The sequence below is a fragment of the Oryzias melastigma genome, linkage group LG10 (genome assembly GCF_002922805.2).
Source record: "Oryzias melastigma strain HK-1 linkage group LG10, ASM292280v2, whole genome shotgun sequence".
Taxonomy (NCBI): Eukaryota; Metazoa; Chordata; class Actinopteri; order Beloniformes; family Adrianichthyidae; genus Oryzias; species Oryzias melastigma.
In genome coordinates, this window is record NC_050521.1 from 29,139,576 (window position 1) to 29,153,680 (window position 14,105).

Here is a 14,105-nt window from a genome sequence, read left to right on the forward strand (position 1 = left end):
ACAAACGGTTAGTGCTAAGGTGAGCTGATACCTGTGCTCAGGTGAGTGATTATGTTTCACTGAGGTGGATGGTGATGGAATGTACTCACCAAACGCACATTCATGTCTTAGACTCCATGGAGATCGACATTCCTCATAAATGATCCTTCTGTGGAAATAAGGAGGACATTTATTTAATGGGAGGATTTTTTTTTGTAGATTTGTTTTGTAGTTGTAGTGGTGTGGTGAAAACTCCCATCATGCCTCAGGACTCTCAGTAAAGAGCTGATTCAGACAGAAACTCCTCTTCTCCAGTACTCTGGAGAGGAGGAGTCTGACCCCCCCACTGGTCTGCCAGTCCAGAGGTTCTGTTTCAACCGTCACATGATGCTGGACCCGTTCTCCAGCGGGCTCCAGAACCACCGCTGAGACTTCACCTCACCTCCAGGTTCCAGTCTCCTCCTCCTCGACCTGCCGATGGATCCAGGAGATCTTCGGAGTCTTCTGTCCACGTCCTGATGATGTCTTTAGTGCAGATCAAACTGCAGACGTTAAAACTTTAATGTTACATGTTACTGTTGCCAGTTTATTCAGTCTTTGACCAAACTCATGGAAGAGATCTAAATCTTTTCTGTTGGTTCAGTTTCTGATTCTTAGGTTTTTGTCTGGAGAATTTTGATATAAAATCATAAATTCACATCTTTTTATGAATAAAAACAGATGAATCTAAAAGGAACTAAACTCTCACGGACTTAAAGGCTAAGACCCGAGGATCTCCATCAGAATCATGGAGACACGAACCACAGAAGAAGCTCTGCTTCAGATGAAACTTCGACGTTTATCAGAGAATGAAAATAGGACAGAGAGGAGTTTCATGACGCGTCTTTGGTGGGACGCCCGCTCCGCTCTCATTTCCCTTTCTGGGTCTGAGCAGCAGCACAGCGGCTGCAGAACCAGAACCACTTCATGGAAATGTTCTTCTAGGACATTTATATCTATATTCATCTCTATTGCTTTAAATTCTATGTCAATGTAAGATTCCTTTGACATTCAAAATAAACACTAATAAAAGATTTATGTGCATGTGCGCGTGCACGTGTGTGATTCATATGACAGACTTGAATGTCAATGAAATGGAGGGACGGGCTCATCGATTCTGAGCTTAGACTCTGTGCAGATGCTGGGTCGGATCAGAACCAAAGTTCCTCTCTTCTGTCTGAACAGCTTGAGTTCATACCTTCATGTCAGGTTTAGCTGTTTGGAATTCATTGGCAGACTGAGCTTCATCCCCAGTGAGGATGAGGAGGAGTTTCGGGTTGCAGCTGTTGGTGATGCTGCAGCAGGAAGTGGCTTCATCGGTCTGACCCGGTCCAGCCGGTCCGCTCTGATTTGTGGTGCCATCAGAACCTCCACCTCTGCAGTTATGTCTGCGCAGACAGGGAAAGCCTCGCAGGTTATTGCAGACAAACTGGCGGCTCCAGCTGATGCAGCAGATCTTGTTCTCCGTCAGAACCGAGGGGGGGCTCACCAGAACTGTGATCTGTTTGTGGTTCTGAATACACCGGCCCGTTTCAGGACTGTGGTTCCACTGAAGCTTTCCTGAAGCTTTTGTTCAATGTACCGAATGTAGACGCGGAAATTCCAGCGTTCTTATGTCTCACATTACAATGAAGGATCAGGAAGTTTTCAGATCTAATGGATTCATTAGATCTCATAGCTCTATTGGATCCATTAGATCTGGTAGATCCAGACCAGCAGTGAAGGAGGTCTGAACTCCATCAGGAGATAACTGAAACTTGACGATGCAGCTCTGGTGAACACGTCAGTCTGTGATCAGAACCCAGACTTGGATCAGAACCGGCAGCAGAACTCCTCACAGCACGATGATGATGATGATGATGATGATGATGATGATGATGATGATGATGATGATGAGTCTGCGTTTGTAGTTTCAGCGGATGGACCGTACCTGCAGATCCTGGAGCAGCCCAAACAGGTAACCCAGCCACACCTGCGTCCCCCCATCATGTCTGACACCCCCCCGAATCAGCAGTTGTTCATGTATGACACCCCCCCCCTCAGAGGTCTGACTGATGGTTCTGTCCCCCAGCGCGGTTTCCGGTTCCGGTATGGCTGTGAGGGTCCGTCCCACGGCGGTCTTCCCGGAGCCTCCAGTGAGAAGAACAGGAAGACCTACCCCACCGTCAAGGTAACACTCCCTGTCTGTGGATGCTGCCGGCGCCGGCGCTGTGTTCTTGGAGTTGGACCACAGAGAGGTCCGGTTGAAGTACTCGTTCAGGTCCGTCTCTGCAGTTCAGTCAGCAGAAGGGGGAAGGAAGAAGGCGTTCCCGCCGCCTGATGAGGGACCAGGACCGGTTTGTCTTTGGACCGCTTTGATTTTCTAGTTGAAGAGCTTTGGACCGGTTCTGCTGCAGACCATGACGTTTGTTACAGACGTGGTTTCAGCATCCAGCTGCAGCACGGGCTGAGTTATGTGGAGGTGGGGGGTGTGGTCTATTGATTATTTTGAAGTGGGGGCGTGGCCTATTTGTTATGTGGAGTTCTGTGTCCTGATTGGCTGTAGAGCTTGTCAGTCTCTCCCGTCTCTGTCCTTCCTGCACAGAATGTGTTCAGTTTGTCAAATCTACATAAATCTTGGATTGTGATCAGATCTATCGTTCTGTAATCCTGGGATTATTCTACTCCGAAGGCTTGAGGGAAAAGTGTAAAAATGTTTGTCTGAGAAAGGAGGACAAATGAGAAGTGAGGAGTTCACTGGCTCCAAACCTCTAGAGTTTTTGTTCTTCCTGCGGTTTATTCTTAGAGGAACTCCTGCAGTAAATGAGGGAACGCCGTGATCCGAGATAAAGATAATCCTGGAGATCTCTGCAGGTCTCAGACCTCACAGTGAGGCGGTGAAACTACAGTCTGCTGTCGTCTCTGACGGAGTCTGAGGCTCCCACACGTTCTGGCTGAACCAGAAAAGGCGGGAAATCCCCTGAAGGCTGCGGGAAAAATACGCCTTCATCTGGACGTACAAGTCTCAACGAAAGTTCTGCTGCAGCGTCCGCTCTGAGCGGGAATTTGCATGAATGTTCTCTAAACTTCCTGTTAGTTGTGTGTGTGATGATGATGAAGATGATAATGAAGATGATGATGAAGATGATGATGATGATGGTTAAGATGATGATGATGAAGATGTTGATGATGATGAAGTCTTCTAGCTGCTCTGATGCCTCCAGGCTCTGTGGTTTCCTGGTCAGAGCAGAACTTCCTCTGAGGAGCAGAACCGCCGTTGGACCGATTCCTCTGATCTGATTGGATCTGTGTTTTAAGATTATTATGAAACTTTTCAAACTTTCCTTTTATCTGAAGAAAAACTGTCGTTTCACTTCAGAAGCAGAAAGATTTCAAACTAACGCGTCTCGTTTGAAAGTATGCTCCATGTTTCAGTTTAGATCTGGATCAGGATCAGGATGTGCATCCAGATCTGGATCAGAATTAGGATCTAGATTAGGATTAGGGATGGGAATCTCCGGGTAACTCACAATTTGATGCGATTCACGATACATGAGTCACGATACCGATAGTATCTCAATATGGCAATATATTACCTTGGTAATCTATAATATAAAACTATTTCTTAAAACAAGTTTTTTATTTTCTTTAAAACCTTTTAGAATAATTTAAAGCACAATACAGTATGATCATTTAACACTCTATCCATCATTAAAATAAAATTATAAATACTAACGTGTCTTTACAATAATTACATACATTTTAAGGTGACAAAGCTTCAGTTAAGAAACAAAACCCAGAGTATATCAAATAACCTTCTCCCTTCAAAGAGCAATAGAAGTGGGAATAAAAGTTCATAATGCTGCATTTTACTTCATTTGACGTCAGATAATGTGTTATTATTGAGGCACCATATGAACTTTTAGCCTCTTAATATTCTCATTTTTTTACAGTGCTTGTATCCATATTCATTCACGCTTCTATTATTAAAATTTCCTGCACTTATCTTTGATAAACACTTTAGTTCCATGTAAGTACTGCTAGCAGTACTTACATGTTGGATCAATGACACCACTAGACGTCTCATTTGGACGGTCAGACGCTGCACACCCCTCCGCTAGAACCAGGTGTATTTTAGCGCGGTGTTTGGACAGGTTGCTGCTGTTCCCGCCCTTACAATCCATGTTATGTTACATTAGAAACAGCTGTCTGCTTCTACTTTAAAACATACAGACACGGCTCAGAGCTTTCTACTTGCGGCCGCTCTGCCTCCCGCGAGCGTTTTCATTTGAATGCGATCAGGTGGTGAGAGCGCACGAGGAGCTCCGCCCCTCCCCACTGCATGTGGGAAAGGAGCAAAGTGCAGTCCGTGTTCATGCTGTTCCCGCTAACTATGTTTTTGGGCATTTAGGCTAAAAACATATTGGTCTGGTAAAAATTGATGACGTTCACTACGACTCATATTTCTCTGCCGTGCTCTCGCGAAGCGCCCCCTGGTGGACTTCTTTGGTATTATTTTAGGAAACCAATAGGACAGTAATCGTTAATGAGTTGAAATATCGCGATAATTCGCCATACCAATATTTTGTCCCACCTCTAATTAGGATATGGATCAGGATCTGTATTTGGATCAGAGAGTAGTGATTGGTTGAGAACAAAGCTCAAACATCGCCTGACGAGTTTGTAACTGGTGTTAACCGTTTCTCCAGCGGTCCCTGCAGACAGAACGCCTGTTCCGGTTTTCCGCTCCGCTGTGTGCTGGGCGGGTTCAGAGGATTCCTGTGCCGGTCCGGACCTGCCCCAGAACTTCATGTTCAGAGACACACAGGTTTCTGCACGTGTCTGTTGGGAAATTCCTGCTGGGACGCCTACATGTAATTAGAAGGAAGTAAAAGTTGCGTCAGGAGGAAAGATGATGACCTTCAGCGTGGAGATGAAACCTCGGCGTCTGGTGCGGCGATGGCGCCCTCTCTGACCCCCAAACCGAGCGGCTTCACACGAGCCTGCTGCTCTGCAGCGTTCGTGTCGCTGCAGTGGTGTTTAGAAGGAGGCGTTCAAAGCCGCCAAACGCGTTCTGCACTGATCAAAGCTGCAGCATCACTGCAAAGCAGGAAGTGCAGAGTCCTGCTCTGACATGTGACTGCCTGTGGTTTTCATTCATCGTGAAACCAAAGAGCTCACAGTAGTTTTATGTTCCAATGATGGTAGAAGTTCTTTCTAGAGAACATGAAACTGTTAATTCGATTTTGAGAAAATGTTTTCAACGTTTCAGGAGGAGCTGTAGAACACTAGCTTCATTTGAATCTCATCTTTAGATCTTCTTCTGCTTCACTTTGACTCTGAGATGACAAACAGCTGAGATCAGACAGGATGTACTCCTACATGCTGCTGCAGGTTTGGAGAAAATGACTGCAAAGGCTTTTCTGCATAACTCATGCAGGTTTAACCTGGTTACAGTTAATGGTCACTGGGACCAATCAGGAGCTCAGACACCAAGAGCACCTTCACGGCAGGAAACCATCAAACTGTGGTGGCCGCCGAGTTTCTAGGAACTGCGTTTGTCTGCCGGATCGCTTCACGAAGCCGACCCGACCGGGAAGAGGAAGTGGGCTCGTGTTTGTTTGACAGAGCAGTTGCAACACTCCTGCAGGCAAATATGTGCTGTGGCATGATGCTCACAAACAGGAACCCTGATCTCTGATTTCCTCTCTGTGCAGCTCAGGAAAAGCCTGTTAGAGAGGAAATAACCAGAAGAAGTTCTGCAGATCTGTCACAGAAAAGTTCACAAACTTCACATCCTTAAATATCACGTTAAACATGGAGGCGTTGCATCATCATTTTCCTCTGACATTTTTACCACTCAAAAAGTGACATCAGTGTCTAAGCCAGAGAAAAACCCTGAGAAGACAGTCTACAACCTCAAATCCATCTACAACCTTAAATCCATCTATAATCCATCTACAATCTTCAATCCATCTATAACCTTAAATCCATCTATAATCCATCTATAACCTTAAATTCATCTATAATCCATCTACAACCTTAAATTCATCTATAATCCATCTATAACCTTAAATCCATCTAGAATCCATCAACAACCTTAAATCCATCTATAATCCATCTACAATCTTCAATCCATCTACAACCTTAAATCCATCTACAACCCTAAATCTATCTATAAATCTATCTACAACCTTAAATCAATCTATAATCCATCTACAACCTTTAATCCATCTACAACCTTAAATACATCTACAAATCCATCTACCACCTTAAATCAATCTATAATCCATCTACAACTTAATCCATCTATAATCCATTTACAACCTTAAATCCATCTACAATCCATCCACAACCTTAAATACATCTATGACCTTAAATCCATCTACAACCTTAAATCCATCTATAACCTTAAATTCATCTATAATCCATCTACAATCTTCAATCCATCTATAATCCATCTACAACCTTAAATCCATCTATTATCCATCTACAACCTTAAATCCATCTATAACCTTAAATTCATCTATAATCCATCTACAACCTTAAATTCATCTATAATCCATCTACAATCTTCAATCCATCTATAATCCATCTACAACCTTAAATCCATCTATTATCCATCTACAACCTTAAATCCATCTACAACCTTAAATCCATCTATAATCCATCTACAATCTTCAATCCATCTATAATCCATCTACGACCTTAAATCCATCTATAATCCATCTATAACCTTAAATTCATCTATAATCCATCTATAACCTTAAATCCATCTATAATCCATCTACAATCTTCAATCCATCTATAATCCATCTATAATCTTCAATCCATCTATAATCCATCTATAACCTTAAATCCATCTATAATCCATCTATAATCTTCAATCCATCTATAATCCATCTATAACCTTAAATCCATCTATAATCCATCTATAACCTTAAATTCATCTATAATCCATCTATAACCTTAAATCCATCTATAATCCATCTATAACCTTAAATCCATCTATAATCCATCTACAATCTTCAATCCATCTACAATCTTCAATCCATCTATAATCCATCTATAAACTTAAATCCATCTATAATCCATCTATAACCTTAAATCCATCTATAATCCATCTATAACCTTAAATTCATCTATAATCCATCTACAATCTTCAATCCATCTATAATCCATCTACGACCTTAAATCCATCTATAATCCATCTACAATCTTCAATCCATCTATAATCCATCTATAACCTTAAATCCATCTATAATCCATCTATAACCTTAAATCCATCTATAATCCATCTATAACCTTAAATCCATCTATAACCTTAAATCCATCTATAATCCATCTATAACCTTAAATCCATCGTCTACAACTATCCATTTCCACAGTCTAGCCTAGAGGTGCCCATTCCAGGTCCACAAGAGGTACCACCCTACCTGTTTTCCAGATCTCCTTGCACTGCTTGCTGTTGATTACCTGGACCAGGTGTGTTCATTCAATCAGAATGTCAAGACATCTGACTGAGCTAATCAGCAACTAGCAGGGCGTGGACATCTGGAAAACAGGCAGGGTGGTAGCTCTGGAGGACCAGGAATGGGCAGTCCTGGTCTAGCCCATGTAAACCATGTCACTCATCACTGTGTTTTGTAGAACTGAGAAAGCATTTGTTAGAAAAGATGAAAAGTATTCTGATATAAGATCAACCAAACTGACTGTAACTTTCCGCTATAATATATTGGAGAGTTCCACTAAGCATTCCACATCACTGTCATCTGTCAGATGAATTCACTTCTATGTTTCATGTTCTCTCATCTCCATCTCCTCATTTTAGTCTCAGCGTAAGTGAGAGCAGATTTCTGTCTTTGATGTTGTCATGGAAACAGAACTGTGATCTTGACCTCTTCAGCCTCCTGTTAACCTGCCCACCTTTGCTGTTTTGATTCAGATCTGTAACTATCAGGGCCAGGCCCGGGTGGTGGTCCAGTTGGTGACGGCGCTGACCCCCAGCCCGCAGCTTCACGCTCACAGTCTTGTGGGGAAGCAGTGCGATAAAGGAATCTGTATCGCCGACCTGCAGTCCAAAGAAGCCACCATCAGGTCTGCGCCTCACGCTGCCGCTCTGAAGGTGTTGAACCAACGCCGCTCACCTGTGTTTTCCCGTCAGTTTCCCTAACCTGGGGATCCTCCATGTGACCAAGAAGAACGTGGCCAAGACTCTGGAGGACCGCATGATCGAAGCCTTCAGGATGGGCTACAACTGCAGCATCTCCATCCATCCGGAGGTCGACGCCGTGCAGGGGGAGGTCCGCGTCCCGCGAGAGCTCAGCGGTCAGTGCCGGGCTCAGCTCTAGAGGTTACACTGGTGTTGGTTCTGATGGTTCTGGAGTCTCTGTGTTAGGGCTCACTTCCTGATACACAGGATTGTTTGGAATAGTCTTCCTGTTTATCACAAGAGTTACATATTAAAATAACATGAGATTGGAGAGTGAACTCCACCAAGTATTCTTTGTGTTACAGATGTTTTCAACTTTATTTATATAACCCACTAATGCGCTTCACAGCGGTCCAAAAACATTGGATCAGTCCGATCTAAAGCAGTGAAACTTCTCTACACACGTTCTCACAAATATTTTGACTTTTCTTTAATCCCTCAAAATCAAAGCTTCATAGAACAATAAGCCCAGGGTTATCTGATCTTGGCTGAAGACACCTGGATCTACTTAGATCTATCTGAATCTATCTAGATCTACATGGATCTACTTAGATCTAGCTGGATCCATCTAGATCTACCTGGATCTACCCAGATCTACCTGGATCTACTTAGATCTAGCTAGATCTATCTGAGCATCAACGTCCAGCCCATTGAAGGAGCTGATGTAGCGGATGGCTTTCCGCTACACCACAGCTGTGGGGGGTGTGTGCTTATGCTGCATTCGCGAAGGTTTGATGTCAGAACTCTGTGTCGTTTACGGTCCAGTTTTCCCCGTTCCTCCTCAGAACATCAGCGCTGTGTGATCAGCAGCGCAGCAGCCAGCCAGGCCAAGGAGATGGACCTCAGCGTGGTCCGCCTCATGTTCACCGCCTTCCTCCCCGACAGCGACGGGGGTTTCACCCGACGGTTGGAACCCGTGGTGTCCGAGCCCATCTACGACAGCAGTGAGTTCAGATCCACCACACCGGAGCGCAGGGAAAGGGCGGGAAAATGAGGATGCTCAGACTCTGCAGGGGAAAGAGGAGCAGTGAGGAGCTGCAGGAGGTGCTTCAGACATTCTGAGGAGCAGACAGTGACGCCCCCGCATGAGCGTTTGACAGTCTTCAGTCTTCTGCCCAAATCAAAGTGTTTTCTAGACTGACGGCGTCCTCTGCAGCTACAGAACGCCGCTGCAGGGATGGTTAAAACCAGACAGAGACTGTTCTGTTAGGAGACCGTCAGCATCTGCATGAACGTCCTGTGATGACCTTCATGCAGATCTCTGAAGGTCATCCTGGGACTTTCTTCTGAGCGCTGCTTTGCTTCCCCCCTTAGAGGCTCCAAACGCCTCCAACTTGAAGATAGTGAGGATGGACCGGACGGCTGGCTGCGTGACTGGAGGGGAGGAGGTCTACCTGCTCTGCGACAAGGTCCAGAAAGGTGAGAACTGCGAGGTAGAAACAGAAAAACTCACCAGGTCCAGCTGGACAAGGTAATTCAGACACCATGCTCACTGCTATTCTTTTGTTTTTCTAAACACTGGATATGACCTCAACGATTTCACCAAGTGTACATCGAATAAATACGAACATTTCACGACGTTTTTTTATGACTCCACTGTGTTGATGGGGAAAATGTGCAGGGTTTATTCAAGAATTACATTTAAACACGCAATGCATAGATTGAGTAGCGGGGATTCGGACACAACCTTGATCTTTCAGCTGGGAGCGCCTCGGGGGCCCCAGAGGAGATGGAGGAAGTGAAGGGGAGAGGGAAGTCTGGGGTGCTTTCCTGCCCAAAATCTGGTCCTGATGAGAGGAAGAAAATGGATAGATGACAGGCTGACGGTCATGTGACCGAGCAGAGGAGTCTTACTGGTCGATCAGGTTTCCAGATTTGTTCTGTTGACTCTTTATGGACTTGACTGTGAGGAAGAGGAGGGCAGACTGATGAAGACTGACTAAAGCCTGATCCCAATACTCCCCTTCTCCCTCCCCCTTGATTTGGAGTCGCAGTTGAAGTCAAAGTCGTGTCCGGATTATTATTTTTAAGTTTCACACTCTGAACAGAGGGGTCCAAAGTCTGCTATCGCGAGAGTGAACCTCTTTTCTTCATGTTGGTGCTCTCTGAACCACAGACGTTTACATTTAGATGTAAGTCAGTTTGTACTGTGACCTTTTTAAAGTTATAAAACCGCTGTTGCTTTGTTTATTCAAGCCCTGGAAGCTCCCCGCTAACGCTAGCGGACCAGTGATGTTGATGACATCATCGAACAAAAGTCACGTCCAAAATATTTGTCACTATTTTTTCATCACCCTCCGTTTGGAGCGAACATGGAGGGATAAACGAAGGGGAGAATTCGGGTCGGGCCTTAGACTGATGAAGGCTCTGAGCGTTCACTAACACCTGTCTGTCTGCAGACGACATCCAGGTGAGGTTCTACGAAGAGGACGAGTCGGGTCTCACCTGGGAGGCTTTAGGAGACTTCTCCCCCACAGACGTCCACCGGCAGGTCGGTACCAGCAGGTGGTGCTGCAGCGCGCCGTTTATCGGCGTGATTCTGCACCGAGCCGCGATGAGCCGCGCTCTGCTGATGTTCTGTGTCGTTGTTATGGCAACAGTTTGCCATCGTATTCAAGACTCCGAAGTACCGGGACCTGAACCTGCAGAAGCCCACGTCGGTGTTCGTCCAGCTGAAGAGGAAGTCCGACAATGAGACCAGCGAGCCCAAACCGTTCACCTACCACCCCCAGAACATAGGTACGGCACGTGACTCCGCCCCCAGATTTCAGCTGCTTCAGGTGTCTGTATGAGTGCCCCCCCATCTGCTCGTTCAGATAAGGAGGAGGTGCAGAGGAAAAGACAGAAGATGCTGCCGAACTTCCAGGACTTCAGCGGTCACGGAGGAGGAGGTCTGTACCGAGGAGGAGGAGGAAGTTCCGCTGCAGCAGGAGGCCCTGGAGCGACCGGAGGGGGAGGTGCGCCGGGAGAACCAACCTTGGTGTGAGAAACGCCACCGTGATGGAGTGATGGACGTCCTCTGTGCTTCCAGGGTTCTTACAGGGTTTCCCGGGCTACGGTTACGGAGGAGGAGGAGGAGGAGGGTTCTCCAGCGGCTACTCAGCCGGGCTGGGAGGAGCCATGAAACACGGTGAGGCTGAACCCGGTCAGAACCGGTCCGACGGTTGGGACCGGGAGGTGTTCTAAAGCTTCGTTTGTGTTGAAGCCTCGCAGGGCGGGGCTTCGGACGGCACTGACGGCAGCGATGACAGCGGCGATGACGGCCACCCCGACGATGACCCCACCTCCGGTGCCGCCCGGCGAGCGTCGGCTCAGAGGAGAGGCCCGATGGCTGAGGAGGAGGGCGGGGTCTGTGAGGAGCAGGAAGCAGCCAAAGGTGTGCACAGATTCACGGCGGCGCCGCACCGCTGCAGCTCAGGTGTGGACTGTTCGATTCCCGTGTTTGTGACAGAGCGCTGGCTGGTGGAGGCCGTCTGGAGGCAGCTGGGGGCGCTCTTCCACTTCTCGGTCACTGGAGACTCTGCGTACCTGCTGGCTCCACAGCGCCTGCTACTGGCGGCGCAGGACGAGGACGGAGACACGTCAGTCCAGGTCCTCCACGTCTTCATCCTGATCCGTGTTCTGCTGTTCCTGACGCTCCTCTCTCCCTCAGCGGGCTGCATCTGGCTGTGCTGCACGGCCAACAGGAGGCGCTGAGGAGTCTGACGCAGGTGGTGACCGCTCTGCCCGGAGACCAGGTTCTCAACGCCAGGAACCACCTGTACCAGGTAAGGGCGCTCCTTTTCCAGACAGACAGCTTAGAAACAGCTGGGATTTGGGAGAATCTGGGATCAGGAATTCTGAAAGGAGGAGACCTTCCAGCCTGAACTTTTGATCTCAGAGCAGCTCGATGCAGCTTCTCCTCCTGCAGCACCTCCTCCAGCAGTACCTCCTCCAGCAGGACCTCCTCCTGCAGCACCTCCCCCTACAGCACCTCCTCCTGCAGTACCTCCTCCAGCAGTACCTCCTCCTGCAGCACCTCCCCCTACAGCTTCTCCACCAGCAGCACCTCCCCCTGCAGCACCTCCTCCTGGAGCACCTCCCCCTACAGCTTCTCCCCCTGCAGCTTCTCCTCCTGGAGCTTCTCCTCCTGCATCACCTCCTCCTGCATCACCTCCTCCTGCAGCACCTCCTCCTGCAGCACCTCCTCCTGCAGCACCTCCCCCTGCAGCACCTCCTCCTGCAGCACCTCCTCCTGCATTACCTCCCCCTGCAGCACCTCCTCCTGCATTACCTCCCCCTGCAGCACCTCCTCCTGCAGCACCTCCCCCTGCAGCACCTCCTCCAGCAGCACAGCCATAGAAACACCATTCATTTACTGACTGACTTAATTTCCCAGACTCCTTTGCACTTGGCGGTGATCACCCAGCAGAAGGAGGCAGTTGAGACACTGCTCTGGGCCGGTGCCGACCCGACAGCGACGGATCGTCATGGTAACACGGTGGTGCACCTGGCAGCTCAGCAGGAAGGAGGCGGGATGGTCCAGTTTTTACTCCAACACAAAGAGCTGAGAGCGCTGCTGGAGCACACCAACACAGCAGGTACACAACTCACAAACACACACACCTGAAGGCCAGAGGTTTCAAGGCTCCTGCTTGGTTTCCGTGGTTACAGGTATGTGTGCTCTCCACCTGGCTGTCCTGGCCAATCAGCTGTCGTCTGTCAGAGAGCTGTTGGAGGGCGGGGCTAACGTTGAGGCTCAGGACTGCAGCTGTGGACGAACGGCGCTCCACCTCGCCACCGAGACCGACAACGTGTCGCTCGCTGGCTGCCTGCTGCTGGAGGTGCTGGACGATGGCAGGAGAGATGGCCACGCCCCCTCTGCTAAACCCACTAAAAATGTACGCTTGTGTCATCAGGGAAACGCAGACGTGGACAGCTGCACCTTTAATGGCTCCACCCCTCTGCACATCGCCGCTGGGCGGGGCTCCGTCAAGCTGACGGCTCTATTGATGGCTGCAGGTAAAACGTTAGACTGACTGCTACACAACTACACACAACTGTTGTGTGTAGTTGTGTAGTAACAGGTAGGAGTGTGACGGATCACGGATAATCCGTGGTCAGAAGCCACGGTTCGGGACACGTGTGTACTGCGGACCACAGTTGTGTGTTGTGTTTCTGTCGTTAGTTGTGTAGTAACAGGTGTGTGTTGTGTTTCTGTCGTTAGTTGTGTAGTAACAGTTGTGTTTCTGTTGTTAGTTGTGTAGTAACAGTTGTGTTTCTGTCGTTAGTTGTGTAGTAACAGTTGTGCTTCTGTCGTTAGTTGTGTAGTAACAGGTGTGTGTTGTACTTTTGTCGTTAGTTGTGTAGTAACAGTTGTGTGTTGAGTTTCTGTCGTTCGTTGTGTAGTAATAGCTGTGTGTTGTACTTTTGTCGTTAGTTGTGTAGTAACAGTTGTGTGTTGTGTTTCTGTCGTTAGTTGTGTAGTAACAGGTGTGTGTTGTGTTTCTGTTGTTAGTGGTGTAGTAACAGTTTTGTTTTTCTCGTTAGTTGTGTAGTAACAGTTGTGTGTTGTACTTTTGTCGTTAGTTGTGTAGTAACAGGTGTGTGTTGTGTTTCTGTCGTTAGTTGTGCAGTAACAGGTGTGTGTTGTGTTTCTGTTGTTAGTTGTGTAGTAACAGGTGTGTGTTGTGTTTCTGTCGTTAGTTGTGTAGTAAAAGTTGTGTTTTGTGTTTATCTCGTTAGTTGTGTAGTAACAGGTGTGTGTTGTTTTTCTTGTTCGTTGTGTAGTAACAGTTGTGTTTTTCTCCTTAGTTGTGTAGTAACAGTTGTGTGTTGTGTTTCTGTCGTTAGTTGTGAAGTAACAGCTGTGTTTCTGTCGTTAGTTGTGTAGTAACAGGTGTGTGTTGTGTTTCTG

At 47.3% G+C, this 14,105-nt stretch overlaps 1 protein-coding gene across 1 annotated transcript in view; it reads left to right on the plus strand.

Annotated features, from left to right (window-relative positions):
- The window catches only part of nfkb1 (nuclear factor of kappa light polypeptide gene enhancer in B-cells 1), a gene marked incomplete in the record, with an annotated part of 25,646 nt that overhangs the window by 7,536 nt on the left and 4,005 nt on the right, over positions 1-14,105 (plus strand). Inside the window, 16 exon segments of the mRNA XM_036213996.1 lie at positions 1,929-1,975; positions 2,090-2,188; positions 7,943-8,094; positions 8,162-8,325; positions 8,995-9,153; positions 9,524-9,628; positions 10,609-10,700; positions 10,810-10,948; positions 11,026-11,166; positions 11,241-11,339; positions 11,415-11,585; positions 11,661-11,790; positions 11,862-11,976; positions 12,588-12,789; positions 12,863-13,032; positions 13,108-13,210. Coding sequence (XP_036069889.1) covers positions 1,929-1,975; positions 2,090-2,188; positions 7,943-8,094; positions 8,162-8,325; positions 8,995-9,153; positions 9,524-9,628; positions 10,609-10,700; positions 10,810-10,948; positions 11,026-11,166; positions 11,241-11,339; positions 11,415-11,585; positions 11,661-11,790; positions 11,862-11,976; positions 12,588-12,789; positions 12,863-13,032; positions 13,108-13,210 — 2,088 coding nt within the window.